The sequence below is a fragment of the Pongo abelii genome, chromosome 18 (assembly GCF_028885655.2).
Source record: "Pongo abelii isolate AG06213 chromosome 18, NHGRI_mPonAbe1-v2.0_pri, whole genome shotgun sequence".
Lineage (NCBI taxonomy): Eukaryota > Metazoa > Chordata > Mammalia > Primates > Hominidae > Pongo > Pongo abelii.
In genome coordinates, this window is record NC_072003.2 from 88,564,003 (window position 1) to 88,586,116 (window position 22,114).

At 52.2% G+C, this 22,114-nt stretch overlaps 1 protein-coding gene across 15 annotated transcripts in view; it reads left to right on the forward strand.

The window, feature by feature from the left end:
- Positions 1–22,114, forward strand: part of ACSF3 (acyl-CoA synthetase family member 3) — a 62,792-nt gene that overhangs the window by 18,472 nt on the left and 22,206 nt on the right. For all 15 annotated transcript variants that reach the window (XR_008514755.2, XR_008514753.2, XR_008514754.2 and 12 more), the window contains 4 exons: positions 481–635; positions 2,764–2,912; positions 9,311–9,423; positions 21,836–21,962. Coding sequence is in view for 12 of the 15 variants with exons in the window: in XM_024233796.3 (XP_024089564.1) it covers positions 481–635; positions 2,764–2,912; positions 9,311–9,423; positions 21,836–21,962 (544 nt within the window). In the remaining 3 variants the exon portion in view is untranslated. The remainder of the gene's footprint in view (positions 1–480; positions 636–2,763; positions 2,913–9,310; positions 9,424–21,835; positions 21,963–22,114) is intronic.

A 22,114-nucleotide genomic window follows, 5' to 3' on the forward strand; every position in this document is an offset into this window, starting at 1 on the left:
AAAATATAAAATTCACTGACTCTTTTAAATAAAAGACTTCACCCGTTCACCGGTCCCTGCACGCCGGGGAAGCGTGCTGACTTCAGGTGTGCGGGCAGCCGGGCCGCCTGCCAGCGTCCCCGAGGTGTACATCCTCTGTGCAGCTGGGAGAGCCTAACCACTCACGCCTCTCCAGGCCGCAGATCCCGAAGCCCTTTTCCAGCGCTTCTCACGGTTGCTCGTCCCCTCACAGGCCAGACGCCGCTGTCCCGCGCAGCATGGCTTCCGTGGGAAGGGATCAGAGTCTGATGCACCCCTTTTAGACGGGAGGCGCTGCAGACTCTTAAATGTGAACCATGAGAACGTGGTGCCTGGAGCCAGGAGCCTCCCCGCGGGCCCCGGTGCCTGCTCGTCCTCCCAACCGAGCGCTCCCTTTCCTCCGCCGCGGATCCCGGTGCCTGCTCGCCCATCTTTCTACCAAGTGTTTCCTTTCCTTCGTAGGTTTGGGAAAAGTTCTTAAGTTCTGAAACGCCGCGGATCAATGTCTTTATGGCAGTGCCCACAATATACACCAAGCTGATGGAGTACTACGACAGGCATTTTACCCAGCCACACGCCCAGGATTTCTTGCGTGCAGTTTGTGAAGAAAAAATTAGGTAAGTGAAAAGAGCCCACTTCCCCTTCAGAAAGTCTTAGAGATCAACAGATACGACTTATTTCTAATAAACCACTCGTACTAAGTTCTGGGAAGCAGTGCTTTCCATTTCCTTTCAATGTTCCCTCTCTCTCTACCCGTCTCTTTCTCTACCTCTCTACCTGTCTCTGTCTCTCTCTCTACCCGTCTGTGTGTATATCTATAATCTCTTCCACGTCGATAGCTGCCTGGATTCTGTATCGCTCTCTCTGTCACTCTCTGTCTCTCTGTCTCTCTCTGTCTCTATCTCTCCATCTCTCCATCTATCTGTCTTCTCTGTCTTGTCAGACTCTCCATCTGTCTTTGTCTTCTCTCTGTCTCTCTCCATCGCTCTTCATCTATCTCTCCGTCTTTCTGTCTTTTTTCTCTATCTCTCCTTTCTCTCCATCTGTCTCTATCTCTCCATCTCTCTTTGTCTCCGTCTGTCTGTCTGCTCTCTCTCCTGTCCGTCTCTCTCTCTGTCATGGAGTCTGAAGGACAAGGGTGAGGACAGTGAGCTGACCCGCTTGCTCCTGCTTCGTCTGCCCACATGTCCCAGGGCGCCTGCCTCTACTATGCAGTTTCCCTGCCTTCGTGGGCAGCCCTGTGACGCCTCCTGCCTGGGGCACGTTCTCCTGCTTTTCCTCTCAGCCCTGCTCCTCCCCTCCCAGCTCCCTGGGTAAACCCCTCCCTCCCAGGACGAGCTGCTCTTTTGGGCCACTCGGATGTGTTTGCTCTGCACTCTCCCATGAACCTGCAGGCGTGGGAACGTTTCTTTTCCCTCGTGGCTGTTGAAGTGTGGTTCGCTAACTGGAAACGCGCACGTGTGGCTCAGTGAGTCTTCACACGCATCACAGGCCCGCACCTCCAGCAGAGTCGTGGGTGGGGTATTTTTTCTTTTTGCGAGAGGGAGGGGTGGTGTGGCCGGTGCACTGCAGGAACTGAAGGCTCGACTGTCATCCAGTTTCCAGTGGGATGTGTGTGTGTCTGTGGCTGCCGCGCACTTCTCCCAGTCCCCAGGAAGTGCACAGGGAAGTGGCATCTTCATTCCTGGAGAGAATTCTGGGTTGTCCAAGGCACATGTCTAAACCCGCTTCGCTCTCTTTGCCGTTCCTTTGCCCCTTTTCTGTGAGGCCACTGGAGCCCATGGTTTTGCTGCTGCTACTGCTGGGATACCCTGGGGTTGGGCAGGCCCCGAGCTGAGCAGGATGAGCAGAATGTTTTACCAAATCTAAGGAACCGAGGGCAAGAACGAGGTCAGTGAAGGAGAGGATCAGGTGATTTCCAGGGTGACAGAGGCAATGAGACCTCGGCCATCTGGATCTCCCAGTGGGGGTCCTGTCAGTGGTGCCTCCTTGTAAAGCAGGGGCAGCAGTTGGGACCACTCTGCTCAAACCGCAAACAAAAGCGCCTTCCCTACTGCCCGTGAGGCTGCGGGAAATGCTGTGTGAGAGCACGGGGACTCAGGGTTCTCAGGGCCCGTGTTCTCCTGCCAAGCCTGAGCCGAGCCTGTGAGCCAAAATGGCTCCAGTTCTGCGGGCTGTTCTGAGCCCCTTGGGTGTGCCCGGCCCCACCCGTTGGGTGCCGCAGCCATCCATCCGTGTCCACATTCTGCTGCAGAGCCTGCAAGCTGAGCCGGCCCTAGTCCCAGATGTGCCTGGCCGCAGCCTGCAGCGCCGTGGCTATTCACCGGTGATCAGCTCCGTGGTCGGCAGCTGCATGGTCACTGCTGTTCTTGAGCGTGGTTGTGAACAGCGCAGGAAGTTTGCAGGGGACACCATGGACCCTAAGCACATTGTTTACCCTTATTAGCTGTTGGACCTGCTTCCTTCTAAAATACACCCAACAAATCATTTTCAAAAAACAAAGTTATGCCGTAGCACAGACTGCAGTGTTGGTCCCAGGTGTCACACAGTGGTACTGTACCCACGGCCTGGGGCTCCTGCACTCATGAAGGAGCTGCCACTGTTGCAAGCGAGGGCTGCGTCCTGAGGGGCTAAACCTGCCGCCTTTGCACACGAGAGCCATGTCCTGAGGGGCTAAACCTGCTGCCTTTGCACGCGAGGGTCACGTCCGGAGGGGCTAAACCTGCCTTTGGTTGTGCCGCGTAGGCTCATGGTCTCAGGCTCAGCCGCCTTGCCCCTCCCAGTGCTGGAGAAGTGGAAGAACATCACGGGCCACACCCTGCTGGAGCGGTATGGCATGACCGAGATCGGCATGGCTCTGTCCGGGCCCCTGACCACCGCCGCGCGCCTGCCAGGTACGAGCACTTCCCACAGCTGTGTTCCTCTTCCACTGTGTCCTGAGCCCCCCAAGGTGGGCCAGTCTCGAACCACCTACATTTGGACTGAAGGGCGGCACGGAGGATGCTCCCCCGTGGGACAGGCCACTAGAGCACTGAGGATGCACTTCGACCTGTCCCCTCTGGGCAGATCAGCCTTCTCCCAAGTCTCAGTCGGGGTGGATGGGGGAGGTGTCTGTGCCGGCCCCTGGCTGGATGACTGGGGAGACAATGGGAAGAACAGCAATGCCTGGAATGCAGGCGTCAGTGCACGTCTCAGAGGAAGGCCGGAGGCCATGCTGTTGCCTCCAGACCACGTCAGCAGTGGTGGGAGCCTCCATCTGTCTGGAGTCCGGGTGCCACACAGCACCAGCAGCAGTGCCAGGAGAGGGGGGTGTGGTGAGCAGGGGGGGATGAGTCAAGCACCTGTCTTCCTTCTCTAGATGTGGGCTGCTGACACCGGCCCTCTCATCCAGCCTTCCCTAACACATCGCATTCTGACTGGCATCTGACCCCACCCTTCCAGCCCTGGGTCCTCCGCGGGGACTTCTGGGAACAGAGCCCATAGCTGGGGACCGCCCTGCTTCTTTCTGTGCAGCCCTTTCAGTCTGTCCAGAGTAGAAGAGAGATCTCAGTGCAGACTTAAAGTGAGACCATCCCACATATCTGTCTGTGCAGCTGCTTACCTGCAGACACAGTAAAAATTCTCCCCTCTGGCGTGCAACTCTGTGTGTCTTAAGAAACATCATCACAGTCAAAATAGAGAAGGGTTCCTCGTCTCAGAAACTCCCTTCCTAGTGCTCAGCACCTCCTCCACCCCCGAGGCCCGGCCCCTTGTTCCTGTTTCTCTTGTGGTTTTGCTTCCTCTGGGAGGTCACGTGGCTGAATCCTGCAGGACGTGGCCTCCAAGCCTGTCTGCTTCCGCCCGGCTTCCGCCCGCAGTCAACTGCCTGTGCTGTGCGCGTCAGCTCGCGCCTTTCCCTGCTGAGTGGCATCCGTGGTGTGGATGCACCACTGCTTGTGACCCTGTTTTAAGCAATGACACGTAAGATGTTATCAACATTTGTGTACAGATTTCTGTGCCAATGTGGGTTTTTATTTCACTTGGGCAGACACCTAGGAGAGAGATTGCTGTGTTGTCTGAAGCTGCTGAGCTGTCTCCAGAGCGGCTGCACCATCCCCTTCCCCCTGCAATGGGCGGGAGGTCATGAGCACCTGCTGCTCCAATGGGCGGTGGTGGTGTCTTGTTGAGTTCATGATTCTCTCATGATAGGTGGCGCTGAGCACTTCTTCCTGTTTGTGTCATTCCATTTTCAACTGGGGCATTTGTTTTCTTGAGTTTTGAGAGCTTTTTAAAATTCTGGACGCAAGTGTCAGCTGTGTGATTTTAAATATCATCTCCCAGCTTGTGGCTTGTCTTCCCATTCACCTAACAGCGTCTTTAAAATCAGGAGTTTTAGATTTTGGCCCAGTTTATCAATTTGTTTTATGAATTGTCTGATGTCATATCTAATAAATTCTTGCATAGCCCAAAGTCACAGAGAATAGTTTCAACTCTTACATTTGGGACCATGATCCATTTTGAGTTAATTTTCGTACATAGCGCAAGATATGGACCACAGTTCTTTTGTAGTATATGAATGTCTAGCTGTCTAGCTTTTTAGCACTGCTCGTTGAAAAGACTCCCTTCTCCATCGAACAGCCCTTTGGATCTTTGTTGAAAGTCCGTTGACTCCTGGGGGGTCAGCTCCTGGGCTTTGCTCTGTCCCGTTGCTTTCTGTGTGCCGTTTGGCTCATTCCATGCCTGCTTGGTTCCTGCGACTCTAGGGTAAGTGTGGACATGGGGGTCCAGGCCCAGGCAGGGACCAGCTGGTGCCAGGCAACAATACGGTGCTGGGGCCTGCAGGGTGAGTGTGAGGGCCGGCTGGCTGCTGGGCTGGGAGGAGGAGAGACTAGGCTCAGGCCCCTTTGCTGGGCCTGGGGAGCCATGGGGGCTGCTAGGTGTATTCTGAGTGTAAAGTCTCTGTTTGGCCGGGGCATCCTGAGCAGAATGACGGCTGTGGCAGTGAGATCCTCAGCTGCCATGCAGAGCTGCCAGTGGGGTGGCCACACAGAGTGCAGGGCCTGCTGCAACAGGGCCCAGGGCAGTGGGCAGGTGGGGGCATGTTGTGAAAAGAAGTCAGTGTGAGTGATGAGAAATACATCCTAGTCTCAGACCCCAGGAAACCGTCATCGGTGCCGGTGACCCCTGCCCTGGGCCGGCTCGCACGTTAGTCTCAGACCCCAGGAAACCGCCGTCGGTGCTCGTGGCCCCTGCTCTGGGCTGATTTGCGCATCTCCACGGTGGCTGCGGCACCAGCTGTTTCTTCGGTGGCTAAAGCTCTCTGGTGGAAATTAGATGGGGACCTTGAAATCAAATGTGACCGGTCCGTTGAGTCTCTGTCCTTATTGTCGTCCTTCTTAGTAGGATGTGCTGGTTTTGTCCAGTGCCAACGGCCACAGTCACCACGTAATATGGACGGAATGAGCAAAGCCTGGCTCGCTGAGGGCTGCAGGCTGCAGGCTGCAGGCAAGTGAGGACTGAAAGGGTAACGGGCTCCGGGCTTTGTCCTCTCTTTGTTCCGGACATGTGAGCAGGACAAGTTCTGTGTATTCAGAATCTGTCTGCACAGACAGTTTGTAGTTGACGATGACTGTTTATACACAGCATTGCTTTGTGGGCATCCTCTCGTTTGATCTTCTCAAAACAGCCCCTGCTATGGGGTCATTTCTTCCATTCACACACAAGAACCCACAGAGCCTGCCCATGGTCATGCGGCTGGTGAGGCTGGTGAGTGACGCAGACACGCACACGCACTTCCCAGGCAGCCACGCTGCCAGGAGCATGGTGGCCTCTTCGATGGCCCTGACTGGAGAAGACAGAGAAGATGGACAGTGGCCCCCCTAGCCTTTTTTACTGGAACAGATACAAGGCTGAGAAGCTGAAACCAGGAGCAACCTAGGGACCACTGTCCACACTGAGGGTGCCAGGAGCAGCCCAGGGACCACTGTCTACACTGAGGGAGTCATGAGCAGCCCAGGGACCACTGTCTACACTGAGAGCGTCAGGAGCAGCCCAGGGACCGCTGTCCACACTGAGGGTGCCAGGAGCAGCCCAGGGACTGCTGTCCACACTGAGGGCGTCAGGAGCAACCCAGGGACCGCTGTCTACACTGAGAGTGTCAGGAGCAGCCCAGGGACCGCTGTCCACACTGAGGGCGTCAGGAGCAGATAGTAGCCCAGAGACCCGGGGAAGGCTCACCTTCCCCACACTGGAATCAGAACTTCTAGGCGAACAGGAAGGAGCCCCAGACAGATGGCACAGGGAGAGGAGTCCCCGGCTGAGGAGGGGGATCCAGAGACCCTGAAGCTTCAGGGTTATTGGGCAAGAAACCTGAGCGCACCAATCCCCGAGTCTTCAGCTAACAACGGCAGGTTCCCTTGGGTGCTGGGGACGTTCCGTCTTCTCTAAGGCAGAACCGATGGCAGGTTCCCTCAGGCACCGGGGACGCTCCCTCTTCTCTAAGGCAGAGCCAACAGCAGGTTCCCTTGGGCGCCGGGGACGCTCCCTCTTCTCTAAAGCAGAATCATATATCTGTGATTTTATCCTTGCCTTTAAATCACCAGCAGTGTCAGTTCTTTGGTTTGGAAAAAAGTAAGTAAAGTCGCCTCAGCATTAAATCCAACATGCCCCACAAAAACTCAAATGCAGCCTCCTGAGCCGTGTTTCTAGAGGGCACGGTGGAGGAGAGCCTTCCTCACTCTCAGGCTCTAACCCCCACCCTGGTGGCCGCGGCCTTGGCCCTCGGGTCGGCTCCAGCCACGGGCTCTGGGCTCATGCTTGGCCTCGCTGTGCAGTGCCCTCTCCGTGCTCGGGAGAGAGAGAGAGAAGCGGGTGGAGGTGAGCTCTGTCGTGTGTTATGGTTACGGGCCTGCTGTGTGCAGTTCCTGTGGAGGGAGATGAATAATTCATGGCCGACCACTGCTGGGCCTAATCACACTCTAATTGGAGGTTGAGCTCAGAGGTGCTCATGGCTCCTGGGCCACTCTGTGGCATTGACAGGGAGCTCCAGGGCCTCATTGGCGGTTTCTGTTCCCTGGGTCCCAGGCACACAGAGCACCAGTGCACCCCAGACACCAGGACGGGGGCCACAGGCCAGTCAGAGTTATCAGGGAGGGGCTGGCTGACAGCGATTTTAGAGGTGGGCTGTGGCAGGAAGGCAGTGCCCCCCACCTGCCTGCAGCTGTGCTCCCATCCACATTGGCCCCTGCAGGGCCAGCCTCTGTCCACTCCCTTGAGCTCTCATGTCCACACTGTCACATGCCCGGGGCACAGCAAGCGGCACTTGGAGTGTGGGGACCCCTCCTTCGAGCTCTCACGGGTGGCACCTGGAGTGTGGGGGCCCTTCCCTCAAGCTTTCATGGGTGGCATCTGGAGTGTGGGGGCCCCTCCCTGGAGCTCTCACGGTTGGCACCTGGAGTGTGGGGACCCTTCCCTCGAGTTATCACGGGTGGCACCTGGAGTGTGGGGACCCCTCCCTCAAGCTCTCACGGGTGGCACCTGGAGTGTGGGGGACCCTCCCTCGAGCTCTCACGGGTGGCACCTGGAGTGTGGGGGCCCCTCCCTTGAGCTCTCACAGGTGGCACCTGGAGTGTGGGGGCCACTCCTTGAGCTCTCATGGACAATACCACTGCTTGGCTTCTGCGGAATCCAGACACCATCCCAGAGCCTCTTCAGCCTCTGCAGATGGTGTGGGACGGCCACACGGCCTCCCCACCTGCGGCCCCCGCCCCGACCCCAGCTGTGCCGTGTCCTTGCGCTGCGTCCCCACCCCAGTAGAGGCATCACCAGGAAGAGGCGAGAGGCTGCCTGTGATGTTCCTCTTCGTATGAAACGCCCAGAACAGAAAAACCACGGACGCGGACAGCAGACCTGGTGCCAGGTCTGGGGAGGAAGGGTGTGGCGGTCGTGGGCCGTGCGGGAGTTCTGACTGTGGGGAGCAGGGGGCTGTGCAGTGTGTGCACGGAACACTGCCATGCTGCGCACTGAAATGGCAAGTCATGTGTTAAGCGGGTTTCACCCCCCATGTAGAAGTCTTCAGAAGCAAAACATAAAGGAGGAGAAAGGATGGAAGAAAGGGGGCTGAAGCCGGCCCCGCCATACCCCCCATAGTGGTGACACGGGTTTCTGACCAGAGTGGAGGTTCGGGGCGTCTGCATACCTGGAACCACAGAGAGCTCCCGAGGTGACACTCCGCGCACCATGCTAGCCCGGCTTCGCCTGCAGGACCCCAGGCGTGGACAGGCCCAGCAGGATCAGCAAGAGCGATTCGGGCACCGACAGCCCCTCACCAAGCGTCTGGAGGCCGGGACACCCCATGGAGTGCAGAGTTCGCTGCACTGACCCTCGATGCTGACCCTTGATGTGCCTGAAATCTCAGCATGGACTCGCAGACGTGATAAGCGTTCAGGCACTCCCCTGACGCAGGCCAGGGCAAAGGCCTCACGCCCTGGGGTAGACGGGAAGTCCCGCCTCTGCTCTGCCCCCAGGTCGCACCCGTGCTGACGCCACGTCGCCAGGGCCGCACTCCATGAGCAGCCTCTGCCGTCCCACCAGCGTCCTAAACCACAGGCAGAGCGAGGCTGCGGCAGCCCCGTGTGTGCCCGCGGGACATATCTCGCCACCTGGGCTCTGCCCCCACCCTGGCCAGTGTAAGGTTTCATTTTAGCCATGTTGGGACTGTGCAGGTGGGATGGATACACTGAGCAACTCATGGCTGTCTAATAAATGAGCCACTACAAAGTGTGGTCCACCTGCCATGCAGAGTTCAGGACAGCCCCTCCTGGGGACATAGGGCAGATCCTGCCTTAGCCCGCCGTGTGCCGGGCACACACAGGTCCTCTCGTCGTGGACAGCCCCGGGGCCATCAGGGCAAGGCGCCAGCCCTCCCTGGCCAGCAAGTGTGTAAAAGTGGAAATGACACCAGAATCCGTGGGCAGCTGTGAGGCTTTGGGAAGTAACTGGGAAAGTGATGTATGAGGGGCCCAGGGCAGGCCAAGCCCAGCATGCCACGTGAGTGCCTGCTGTGCCACGTGGCCATCGCTGTGGCATCGGCTGGGCCTGAGCACACCGTGTTTGCCAGCCACGTATCGTGTGGCTCTTCACCTGCGGGTTCCTACGCCGTCTTCTCTCAGGGTCACAGGGCACGTCGCTCCCTCCACACAGACTCCCACACGTGGCACACGGGAGCCCAGCAGAATCCGAGCTCAGCGCGTGCTTCTCTCCTCCAGGTTCCTCTCACTCCAGCCTCCCCTTCAGTGATTCTCCTCTCCTGTAGGTTCCGTGGGGACCCCGCTGCCTGGAGTACAGGTGCGCATTGTCTCAGAAAACCCACAGAAGGACGGCTGCTCCTACACCATCCACGCAGAGGGAGATGAGAGGGGGACCAAGGTAAGCCACTCTGCTCTTGGCAGGTGGGCGGCCGTGTGTCCAGGCTAGGCCCCCCCAGGGTGGTTACACTGGTGCATCTTTCCCCTGGAGGCAGACTCCCCTCCACGCAAGGGACCGGCCCCCTGGACATTGCAGGTGCTGGCTGGTGTTGCCAAGGGCACCGGCTGGTGTTCTGGGCCCTGCCTGCTGCGTGTCTCTCTGTGCGCTCACAGAGCAGTGGGTAGAGGGAGCCCATGGTGGAACGCCAAAGGGACTCACACCCGGGCACACAGCTCCTCCCAGGGGCCCCGTCCACGGGGACAGGCTGACGTGGGCCATGATGGCCTTGGCTAAGGGGAAGAGAAAAAGAGCAGAGGCCATTATTGTTGATGGGAATCTGGTTAGAAATGTGAACTGGCCTGACCCTGGCACCTGTCCTGAGGGAACGCTGACCACAGGCCCCCAGAGCAGGTGTGGGGAGATTCACGGGGCCCTGCACGCGGAGGTGGGCGCCTGTGCGGTACTCTGGCGGCCTCCTTGTCTTGTGCATTATTCTAAAACTGACAAGGGTGAACAAGAACAAAGGACATTGTCTCATTTCTGTGAGGATTTTAACATGAGAATCTGCTCATCACAAGTGAACTCATCACAGAGAAAGGTTTAGGGATTATGGGGAAATGGAATCTTGATTTAAAAGGAAATTATTTTCTCTAAAGCCTGTATCCACACCTGATACCACACATGATTGACTGTGTTGCCCTGAGGTTTTCAAAGATCGAGGGATCCTGAGTCTCATCTCAGTGCATTTCCTTCTCTGTGGCACCATCTTGGCCCTCACGGGCACGACTGAGCTCCCTGTGCAGAGGCTGAGGGGCATGGGCCTTGCTCTCGTGAGTGAACAGCCACACGCCCTCCTTGTACTTGGTTTCCACACGTGACCACGTGAGGGTTGGAATGATGGTCGCAGTTGGATGTTTCAGCTCCAGCAAACAAGTAGGATGTGGGCGGCTTTCAGTGTCATGTAATGACCGCACCTTGTGGCCCCACCTTGTGTGGAGGGCCGCACGGCGTGTCCCGCCTGGCTTAGGCCACCCGCAGTGGGCTGTTATCCCCTGTGGCCCTGAAGTGGGCATTCTGTTTCCCCACGGAAACCTCTCACCTGGGGCCACTCAGTGGCCGCACCTTGTGTGGAGGGCCGCATGGTGTGTCCTGCCTGGCCTGGGCCACCTGCAGTGGGCTGTTATCCCCCATGCCTCCACTGTGTCCCCCAGAGAGCCATGGGGCATCTTCCTGAAACCCACCTGGGTGGCTGCCCCTTGCTGTACCCGCCTCCCCTGCCCTCTGTAGGGCCCCAGCCCGTGCTGTTGCCCTGACACCCCTCTCCTGGGTTCCTGCTTCTGCCCTGCTGGTACTAGGCTGCTGGCCACACCCCGCATCTCGGGTTCCTGAATACACCGGCCTTTCCTGGCTCTCGAGTCTGTGCCCTGCGGTGCCCCTGCCCCCACCTCGAGGACCTCCCAGCTCAGCCAGTCCAGCCCTGTCTGCGGGGACGGGGCTCAGCCTGTGCCTGGGTTGGGGACACCATCTAGTCAGAAATGTCCCCAGCAGAGAGCAGAACGTGAGTGGCGTGTGGAGGAGTGAGACGCCCCGTGGCTGAGCAGCCCTCTCCAGGTGTCAGTCAGCTGACGCTCCTGCCTCTGAGCACCTGCTCTGCCGGAAATGGTAGAAATGTCGCCAGAGAAAGGGGCAGAGCGGGGGTGGGGAGCATTTCTGTCTTAAATTAAAACAAAACTTAACTGCTTCACACCTGCATTGGCTGCCGCGCCACCTGATTGCTCCTGCCTGAGTTTCTTTAATAGTTTGTGTCTGCTGGTTTCTTCCCTGAAACAGGCTTGAAATAGAAGCAGCAGCCTCAGCTACCTGAGCACCCTGACAGTCAGAGACGCCACACAGGGGCCTCTGTGCCAAGCATGCAGGGAGACCCTGCAAGGTGAAGCCGCACAGATGCTCCGGGGCTGCTTAAATCTCAGTGTACGGGGGGTTTGCATCTGCTGGCAGCAGGCCCTGGAACATTCCCAGTTCAGCCAAGGAGTCGGTGCAGCAGGCCAAGTACAGCTGCCCTGCGGGGCCTGGCTCCACCGGGGGCCGAGACCCTTCGTGGGGAGGAGCACAGCCTGAGGGCCTCAGGGTTTGTGCCCTCCGACACCTGAGATTCAGGGCTCCCAGAGGGGTGGGTGGGCGCCCCAGGACGACCAGGTGACGGCATGGGCACTGTGAACTCTGAAAAGCCCCAGCTTCAGGGACCTGCTGCTCTCTCATGTGAAGGGACTCCCCAACCCACGCTCACGCTCGCAGACACACTTGGTATTTTCATCTGAGTCCCAAGCAGTAGCCCTTCTCTCCACAGCATCCCAAAGCCCAAGGGTGCCCCTCACTGCCACGGTCCCGGATCCACATGGCTCAAGTGAGGCTGTGGCAGACGGCTGGGCTGTCCAATCCACTCTTGTCTGGGCTGAGGCGTGGGTCCCGGCCGGCGTCCCTCCCCAGAAGGGCTCCCTCAGGACTAGTCATGAGAATGGCCATCCCTAGGCCTCTGGAGTGACTCATGACTGTTCCTGGGCAGATGATCAACCAGGCCTTCAGACCTGAATTAAGAGGCTTGGTGTCCTATTTGTCGGGAAACAGAAAGTAGCTGCAGGAAGGAATGTGCCCTGTGGGGATGGGAGGACACCTTCCCAGGATCATCCCTGGGGCCAGAGTATCTGGACCCTCCCCAGGTGGCAGCTGGCCTGCCAGGCCCAGGGCTCAGCCTCCTCCATCACCTCGCTGAGGGGCTGGCTCGTACCGCTCCCTCACATCGTGTGACATATCACAGGTATCACACACACACACACGCAGTGCGCGCATGGGTATCACAGTGCACACGGGTATCACACATGCAGTGTGCACATGGGTATCACACATACATGCAGTGCGTGCATGGGTATCACACACACATACATGTAGTGTGTGCACAGCTGTTACACCCATACATACACACAGAGAAAAAGACCTGAAGGAAACCCCAAAAGTCAATATGGCTAAGCTCCAGGCTGGACTCCCTGACAATGTCATAGGATGTGGGGGCGCGTGTGCACACTGCGTGTATGTGTGTGTGATACCCATTTGCACACTGCATGTATGTGTGTGATACCCGTGTGCTCACTGTATGTATGTGTGTGAGATACCCGTGCGCACTCTGCATGTGTGTGTGATACTCGTGCACACTGTGTGTATGTGTGTGATACCCATGTGTGCACCATGTGTATGTGTGTGTTACCCATGCGCACACTGTGTCTGTGTGTGATACTCGTGAACACACTGCATGTATGTGTGTATGTGTTACCCGTGCATGCACTGCACGTGTGTGTTACCCATGCATGCACTGCTCGTATGTGTGTGATAACCGTGCGTGCACTGGGCATATGTGTGTGATAACCATGCGTGCACTGCGCATATGTGTGTGATAACCGTGCGTGCACTGTGCGTGTGTGATACCCGTGTGTGCACTGCACGTATGTGTGTGATACCCGTGCTTACACTGCGCATGTGTGATACCCATGCACACACTGAGTGTATGTGTGTTACCCGTGCACATGCTGCGTGTATGTGTGTGTGTCACCCATGTGCTCACTGTATATATGTGTGTGAGATACCCATGCACACTCTGCATGTGTGTGATACTCATGCGCACACTGTATGTGTGTGATACCCATGCATGCACTGCGTGTGTTACCCGTGCGAGTACTGTGTGTATGTGTGTGATACCTGTGTACATACTGCATGTGTGTGATACCCATACACACACTGCGTGTGTGTCACACATGCGCGCACTGCGTGTGTGTCTGATACCCATGTGCGCACTGCATGTACGTGTGTGTTACCCGTGTGCAACACTGCGTGTGTATGTGATACCCGTGTGCACACTGCGTGTGTGTGTGTGATATTTGTTGAAAAGACTACGCTTTCTGCATTGCGTTGCCATTGCCACTTTGCCAGAAATTAATTGGACATATTTGAGAGGGTCTACATATAGGTTATCTGTTCTATTTCCTTGATCTGTGTTTCCATTCCTCTACTGACACCACATTGTCTTGACTGTTGTGGTTTTATAGTAGGTCTTAACAATTGTAGTGTGATTTCACCAACTTTATTCTTTCTCAGAGTTGTTTTGGTGCACATATTAATTTTGGAATTAGCTTGTCTAGCTGGGCCTGGTGGCTCACACCTGTAGTCCCAACACTTTGGGAGGCCAAGGTGGGCGGAGTTCAGGAGTTCGAGACCAGCCTGACCAATATGATGAAACCCGTCTCTACTAAAAATACAAAAATTAGCCAGGCATGGTAGTGGGTGCCTGTAATCCCAGCTACCCGGGAGGCTGAGGCAAGAGAATCACTTGAAACCAGAAGGCGGAGTTTGCAGTGAGCCAAGATCACGCCACTGCACTCCAGCCTGGGCAACAAGAGCAAAACTCCATCTCAAAAAAAAAAAAAAAAGAATTAGCTTGTCTATATCTACAAAAAGTCCTTTTGAGATCTTGATTGGAAAGCCAGGTGTGGTGGCTCATGCCTGTATTCCCAGCATTTTGGGAGGCCAAGGCAGGCAAGTCAACTTGAGACCAGGAGCTCAAGACCAGCCTGGCCAACATGGTAAAACCCTGTCTCTACTAAAAATACAAAAAATTAGCCAGGTATGGTGGCACATGCCTGTAATCCCAGCTACTCGGGAGGCTGAGGCACGAGAATTGTTTGAGGCTGGGAGGTGGAGGTTGAAGTGAGCCAAGATTGCGCCACTGCACTCCAGCCTGGGCACCAGAGTGAGACTGCCTCAAAAAAAAAAAAAAAGAGAGATGTTGATTGGAATTTAGCCATTCTGATAGGGGAGATAACTTGGGGGAGAATTAACAATTACTATGCTGAGTCTTCCAATCCATGAACATGGTATGTCTCTCCATTTACTTAGATCCGTGAACACGGTGTGTCTCTCCATTTACGTAGATCTGTGAACACGGTGTGTCTCTCCATTTACGTAGATCTGTGAACACGTTGTGTCTCTCCATTTACGTAGATCCATGAACACGGTGTGTCTCTCCATTTACGTAGATCCGTGAACACGGTGTGTCTCCATTTACGTAGATCCATGAACACGGTGTGTCTCTCCATTTATGTAGATCTGTGAACACGGTGTGTCTCTCCATTTACGTAGATCTGTGAACACGTTGTGTCTCTCCATTTACGTAGATCCGTGAACACGGTGTGTCTCTCCATTTACGTAGATTCGTGAACACGGTACGTCTCTCCATTTACGTAGATCCGTGAACACGGTGTGTCTCTCCATTTACATAGATCCGTGAACACGGTGTGTCTCTCCATTTACGTAGATTCGTGAACACGGTACGTCTCTCCATTTACATAGATCCGTGAACACGGTGTGTCTCTCCATTTACTTAGATATACTTTGGTTTCTTCTGTGTTGTATTCAGCATATTGTGTTAAATTTATATGTAAATGTTTCTTCTTTTCTTTACTCCTCCTTCTATTTCTTCTCCTCCTTTTCCTCTCCTTTTTAAACTATTGTAAGTGTGGCAGGTGGGTATGGGGGGAGGGTTGTTTGTTTTTTTGAGACAGAATCTTGTCCTGTCGCCCAGGCTGGAGTGTAGTGGTACAATCTCAGCTCACTGCAACCTCTACTTCCTGGGTCTAAGTGATTCTCATGCCTCAGCCTCCCAAGTAGCTGGGATTACAGACGTGTGCCACTACACCTGGCTAATTGTTGTATTTTTAATAGAGGCAGGGTTTCACCATGTTGGCCAGGCTAGTCTCAAACTCCTGGCCTCAAGTGATCTGCCCGCCTCGGCCTCCCAAGGTGCTGAGATTACAGGCGTGAGCCGCTGCACACAGTCACGTTTTTGTTGCTGTTGTTAGTTTTCAATTGTTCATTGCTAGTAGGTAGAAATAGAATTGATTTTTGTGTGTTGGCCTCAAATACTTCAGTTGTTACCTGCTAAATTAACTTACTAGTTTTAGGAGATTTTTATAGACTTCTTGGGAATTTCTACAAATACAATCATGTTTTCTGCAAATACGAATAGTTTTATTTTTTCCTTTCCAACCTGTATGACCAAAGCCCTGACTAGGACTTCCAATACGATACTGAACAGAAGCAGTCAGAGTGGACCTTCTTATTTCTCATCTTAGGGAAAGGATTCAGTCTTTCAGCAAGTGTGTCAGTTACTGGCTTTTTGCAGATTCCATCCTATCTATAATATGCTGAGAGTTTTTATCACTAAATGCATGTTGAATATTTTCAAAAAGCTTGTTGGTATTGATTGACTTTTCTTTATTAGGCTGTTAATATGGTAGATTACATTGAACCAAGCTTTCACTCCCAGGACAAACCTCACTTGGTCCTGGTGGGTCATTTTTTTATATGCAGTACTGGATTTGATTTGCTAGCATATTGCTGAGTATTTTTGCATCTGTATTCATGAGAATTTTGGTCTGTAGTTTCCCATTTTTGTACTTTCTTTGAGTTGTGTTTGAGGGTGATGCTGACCTCATTAAATGAGTTGGGAAATGTTCTCTCTATTTTTTTCTGGAAGAGATTGTGTAGAATCGGTATTATTTCTTCTTTCAATGATTGGTGGAATTCACCAATGAAATCATCTGGGCCTAGAGGTTTTCTTTCTATTATTATTATTTTGTGTGTGGGGGATAAGGTCTCGTTCTGTCATGCAGGCTGGAGTGCAGTGGTGCAATCATAGCTCACTGGAGCCTTGAACTCCTGGGCTCAAGTGATCCTCCTGCGTCAGCCTCCCAAGTAGCTGGGACCACAGACATGTGCCACCATGCCCAGCTAATTTTTTATTTTTATTTTTGTAGAGTTGGGGTCTCACTATATTGCCCAGGCTGATCTTGAACTCCTGGCCTCAAGTGATTCTCCCTCCTCGCCTCCCAAAGTGCTGGGGTTATAGGTGTGAGCCACTGTGCCCTACCAACGTTTCTTTTTTGAAAGAAAAAGAACTATGAATTCAATTTCTTTAGTGCTTATAGGACTGTTCAGGTTATCTTGGGTGATTTTTGGTACATATAATTTTTGAGGAATTGGTTCATTTAATCTGTTAAATTTCCTTGTGTAGAGTTTCCCTTCAGGCCACAAAACCATTAAAAGGTTGATTAAAAGGTTAATAAGGGAATTCCCATCTTAACCTTTTAATGGTTTCAGGGCCTGAAGTTATGTGGCTCCCATTCCTCATGTTGGTAATTTGTGTCTTCTGTTTCTTTTTTCTTTGTTATCCTTGCTAGAGGTTTATCTGTTTTATGGCTCTTTTTTCAAAGAAGTCACTTTTGGATACATTGATTTTTCTTTATTGTTTTTCTGTTTTCAATTTCACCAATTTTGTTCTTGGTTTCTTGTACTTGCTTCTGGCTTTCTCTTTTTCTAGTTGCTTAAGGTGAAGCTTTACATTATTGATTTGAGACCTTTCCTCTTTATAATGTGTACACTTGACATACGTTGCCCTTAAGCATTGCTTTAGCTGCATCCCCAAATTTATAGATAGATAGATAGATAGATAGATAGATAGATAGATAGAGATATTTAGTTGTTGTTTTGTTGTTGTTTTGTTTTTGAGACGGAGTTTTGCTCTTGTTGCCCAGGCTGGAGTGCAATGGTGTGATCTTGGCTCACTGCAACCTCAGCTTCCCAGGTTCAAGCAATTCTCCTTCCTCAGCCTCCTGAGTAGCTGGGAGTACAGGCATGCGCCACCACGCCCAGCTAATTTTTTGTATTTAGTAGAGATGGGGTTTCACCATGTTGGTCAGGCTGGTCTCAAACTCCTGACCTCAAGTGATCCACCTGCCTCGGCTTCCCAAAGTGCTGGGATTACAGGCATGAGCCACCACGCCTGACCTAACTTTTGATATATTTTTATTTTCATTTAGTTCAAAATATTTTTAATGTTCCTTAAGACTTCCTCTTTGACTTGTGCATTATTTAGAAGTATAGCACGTATTTTCCAAATAGTTGGATATTTTTCCATTATCTTCTGTTATTGGTTTCTAATTTAAGTCCATTACAGTCAAAAGACACACTTGGTATATTTCAGTTCTTTTAAATTTGTTAAGTTGTGTTTTATGGCCCAGAATGTGGTTTCTTTTCAAGAATGTTCTGGTGTACTTGAAAAGAGTATATATTCTGCCCAGGCGCAGTGGCTCACACCTGTAATCCCAGCACTTTGGGAGGCCAAGGCAGGAGAATCACTGCCCAGGAGTTTGAGCCCAGCCTGAGCAACATAGTGAGATCCCATTTCTACAAAAAGTTAAAAAAAAAAAAATAGCTGGGCATGGTGTTACATGCCTTTTGTGCCAGCTACTCAGGAGGCCGAGGTGGGAGGATCACCTGAACTTGGGAGTTTGAGGCTGCAGTGAGCTGTGATTGTGCCACTGCACTCCAGCCTGGGTGACAGAGCAAGAGTGTGTCCTGCTTGTTTTAGTAAATGTCTGTGCTGTAAGTTAGATGAAGATGTTTGATCGTGTTGTTCAGTTCTTCTATATCCTTGCCGGTTTTCTCACCACTTGTTCTGTTACTAAGTGAGGGGTTGAATTTTCCAACTATAACTGCCTGTTTCTGCTTTCAGTTTTTGCTTCATGTATTTTGAAAGTCTGTTGTTTGGTACATTCACATTTATAATGATTGTGTCTTATTGGTGAATTGACTCTTATTAACATTTAATGCTCTGGTAATGCTCTTTGCTCTTAAGTTTACTTTGATTTTAATATACCTATTTTAATTTCTCAATTGGAGTTTGCATGGTATATATTGTTCTGTCCCTTTACTTCCAACCTACCTGTGTAATTGTGTTTGAAGGAAGTTTCTTATACACAGCATACAGTTGGATTATGTGTGTTTTTTTAATCCAGCCTGACAAGCTTTGTAATTGGTGTGTTTAGACCATTTACATTTAATGTAATTATTGATATGCTTGAATTTAAGCCTACCATTTTACTATTTGTTTACTATTGTTCCCTGAGGGTTTTATTGCTCAACTTTACTGCCTTCTTTGAGGTTATTTTTTCATATTCCATTTTAATTTGTCTCTTAAGTTTTTGACCATAAATGTCTTTGCATAGTTTTTTAGTAATAGTTCCAGAGACTGCAATATACATACTTCCTTTTTTACAGTCTACTTAAAGTCAACATTTTAACACTTCCAGAAGAATGTAGAGCCACATCCCTGCCTCCACATCAGTTACTTACCCTCTGCCTTTAGAGTGTAGTTAGTGTAATACCTGTATTTGTTGTAAACTCCGTTAGACAAAATGGTAATTTTGCTTTCAACAGTCAAAAATATTTTAGAGAACTTGATAAGAAAGGAACTCAACTTCATTCATCCAAATATTTGCCACTTCTGTTGCTTTTCCTGTATTCCCAATGTACCAAGTCTCCTTCTGATACCAGTTTCTTTCTGTCTGACAGACATTCTACAGGAATTCTTTTAGATCAGATCTGCTTGCAACAAATTACCTTATTTTTCCTCATCTAAGGATGTCTTTATCTTCCTTCCTGAAGGATATTTTCATTGGATTAGGAATTCTGGGTTGACAATTATTTTCTTTCAGCACTTTAAAAATGTGATTCTTGGTTGAATGTGGTGGCTCACGGCTGTAATCCCAGCACTTTGGGAGGCCAAGAGGGGAGAGGATCTCCTGAGGTCAAGAATTAGAGACCAGCCTGGCCAACATGGGGAAACCCCGTCTCTACTAAAAACACAAAAATGAGCCAGGCATAGTGGCGCACACCTGTAATCCCAGCTACTTGGGAGGCTGAGGCAGGAGGATTGTTTTAACCTGGAAGGTGGAGGTTGCAGTGAGCCGAGATCATGCCATTGTGCTCCAGCCTGGGCGACAGAGTGAGAGTCTGTCTCAAAAAAATAATAATAATAATACAACTCCACTTCTTTCTGGCCTCCATTGTTTCCGTGGAGAAATCAGTGGGCGTAGGAACCCTTGTTCCTCCCTATGTGTCGGTGATTGGATTATGATGTGTCTGGGCTTGGACATCTTTTGGTTTGTCCTGTTTGGGATTCTCTCAGCTTCTTTAATTTATAGGCTTATGTTTTCACTAAATTTTGGGTTTTTAGCCAAATTTTATCAAACGACTTTCTGCACCTGAGTGTTATCTTTTCTTCTGTCACTCCAGTAACATGAATGTTAGCCCTCTGTGTGTTGACTTTCCTGGTGATTTTTCTCTGCTGTTCAGATTTTGGGTCATTTCTGTTGCTCTGTCTTTAAATTGTCACATTCGTTTCTTCGTCGTCCTGCTCCTGAACCAATCCATGACGTTTTTTATTTCTGTATTTTTCAGTTTTTAAATTTTTGTTTGGTTCTGCTTTATATCTGTTATTTCTTTGCTGAGACTTTCTATTTTTCCATTTATTTCCAAGTGTTTGCCCTTGCTTGCTTTTTTTTTTTTTTTTTTTTGAGACAGGGTCTCACTCCGTCACCTAGGCTGGAGTGCAGTGCTGCAGTCTTGGTTCACTGCAATCTCCACCTCAAGCTATCCTCCCACCTCAGCCTCCCAAGTAGCTGGGACTACATGCATGCACCACCACACCTGGCTAATTTTTGTCTTTTTTGTAGAGACAGGGTTTTGCCATGTTGCCCAGGCTGTTCTCAAACACCTGAGCTCAAGCAATCTGCCCGCCTCAGCCTCCCAAAGTGTGCCCTTACTTTTTGGAGCATTTTTATAATAGTGCTTTAAAGTCTTTTTCAGATAATTCCAATAACTATGTTGTCTCAGTGCTGTTGTATTCTTTTTCTATATGAGTAGCTATTTTTCTGTTTTTTTACTGTGTTGAGTAACTTTGTATTGTACCCCGGACATTTTTAATGTTAGGGATGAGATTCTTGGTCTTATTGACATTCTATGAAGATGTTGAGGTGTTTGTTTTGCTGTGACTTGGTTGGCTTAACTCTGCAAAGTCGGACCTTCCTTTCCTGGGATTGGTCTCAATGTCATTTTATTTGTAGGGCCTTTGCCTTGCTGTCTGTACATGTCTGACCACGTCAGTGGAGCAGATAAAGGACGGCCGTGGAAAAATTCACAAAATTCAGATAAAGTCCATGGTTTCTTTGAAAAAAACAGACACAAGGCTCTGAGCAGCCAGGAGTTAGGCTGGGCACTGCACGGAAAGCCCCATCACCATGTGGGACAGGTGTTTCACCCCCGTGGGTGGCGTCAGCCCCTCCTGGAGGAGCCCAGGCTGGCAGGTTGGCAGCAGGACGACACACTCGGCAGAGGCTGCCGTGGGGCAGTGTTGGTCGCAGGGCGTTTGAGCGTCCTTTCTCCACATCAGATCAATGTGTTCTGCTATTTCGCAGCTACTTCCCTGGCCCCTGGTTTTCTGAAGTCCATCCCAGATGGCAGGTGATGAGCCTCAGTGAGACTCTGTACACATCCCTTGACCTCCTGGGTCACAGCCAGACACTTTCACAGTAGAGAAGGGTGAGGGTCGTGGAGCTGGCAGCTGCTCACCTGAAGCCCCTGCTCCTTCTCTGCCCTCTGCAGACCCTCCTGACCTATGAGCCGAGGGCTCGGCCAGTGTCTTCACAGACCCACCGTGTCCAGGGCCTCCCGCGTGCTCACGCCATCTGCTCCTGGTGCTGCAGGGAACCCCAGCCCAGGCTCATAGAGCCCAGCCTCCCTCCTGCCCTCTCCATGGTCACAGCAGAAGAACAGTGAGGCTGTGTTTCCTGGGGCCATGGCAGTGCCTGCGTGCTTAACAGGGGCCTCCAGGGACCCTCCACCCTCGGCCCCACCTTCCCTTCCCACGGAGTCTTCCCTCTTGTAATTGATCACTCAGCCCTGCGGAGGGCGCTGCCGGCTCCAAGCTGCCCCAACCCCTGTGGGCAAGGTGTGGACAGATGCCCACTGCTGTGTTCCCTGGTTTGAGAAATGCCCCCGAAGATGGGATTTGGGCACAGGTTTTAGACGTGGACAGGCTGCCTGAATCCAGCCCAGGCTCTGAGTGCTGAGGCCTGGGCCGATAACATGCTCGAGTCTAGAGGATGGGGTAGGAGCACGTGCTTCTGTGGCTGTTCTGGGAGGAATGAAAGGACACCCAGCTCCCGGCCAGGGCACCAGGGCCCGTAGAGGACGGCGGGAACGCTTAGCTCAGCATGGTTGGCTTCCACCTATCAAAGCTGCGTTTTCCAAGCATTTCAACAAAGCGCACAGTTTCAGAAAGCACGTGGCCCTGGGTGGGCCGGGAGCAGCCTGCAGTTTCAGAAAACACGTGGCCCTGGATGGGCAGGGAGCAGCCTGCAGTTTCAGAAAGCACCATTCCCAAGAGGGTGTGCCCGGCTCTGACCTCCACATTCTTCATCCTCCACAGGTGACCCCAGGGCTTGAAGAAAAGGAGGGGGAGCTGCTCGTGAGGGGACCCTCTGTGTTTCCAGAATACTGGAATAAACCAGAAGAAACAAAGAGGGCATTCACCCTGGATGGCTGGTTTAAGACAGGTAGGACCCAGCCCCATGGGAGTGGAGAAGACCCCGAGGGGACAGGCAGGAACTCATCGCTGCCCACGTTGAGTGACACCGAGGCTGGGAGTTCCCAGAATTTTCAGCCAAAGGCGGAAGATGGGGTGGAGTGGGGCTGGAGGCCACTGTTA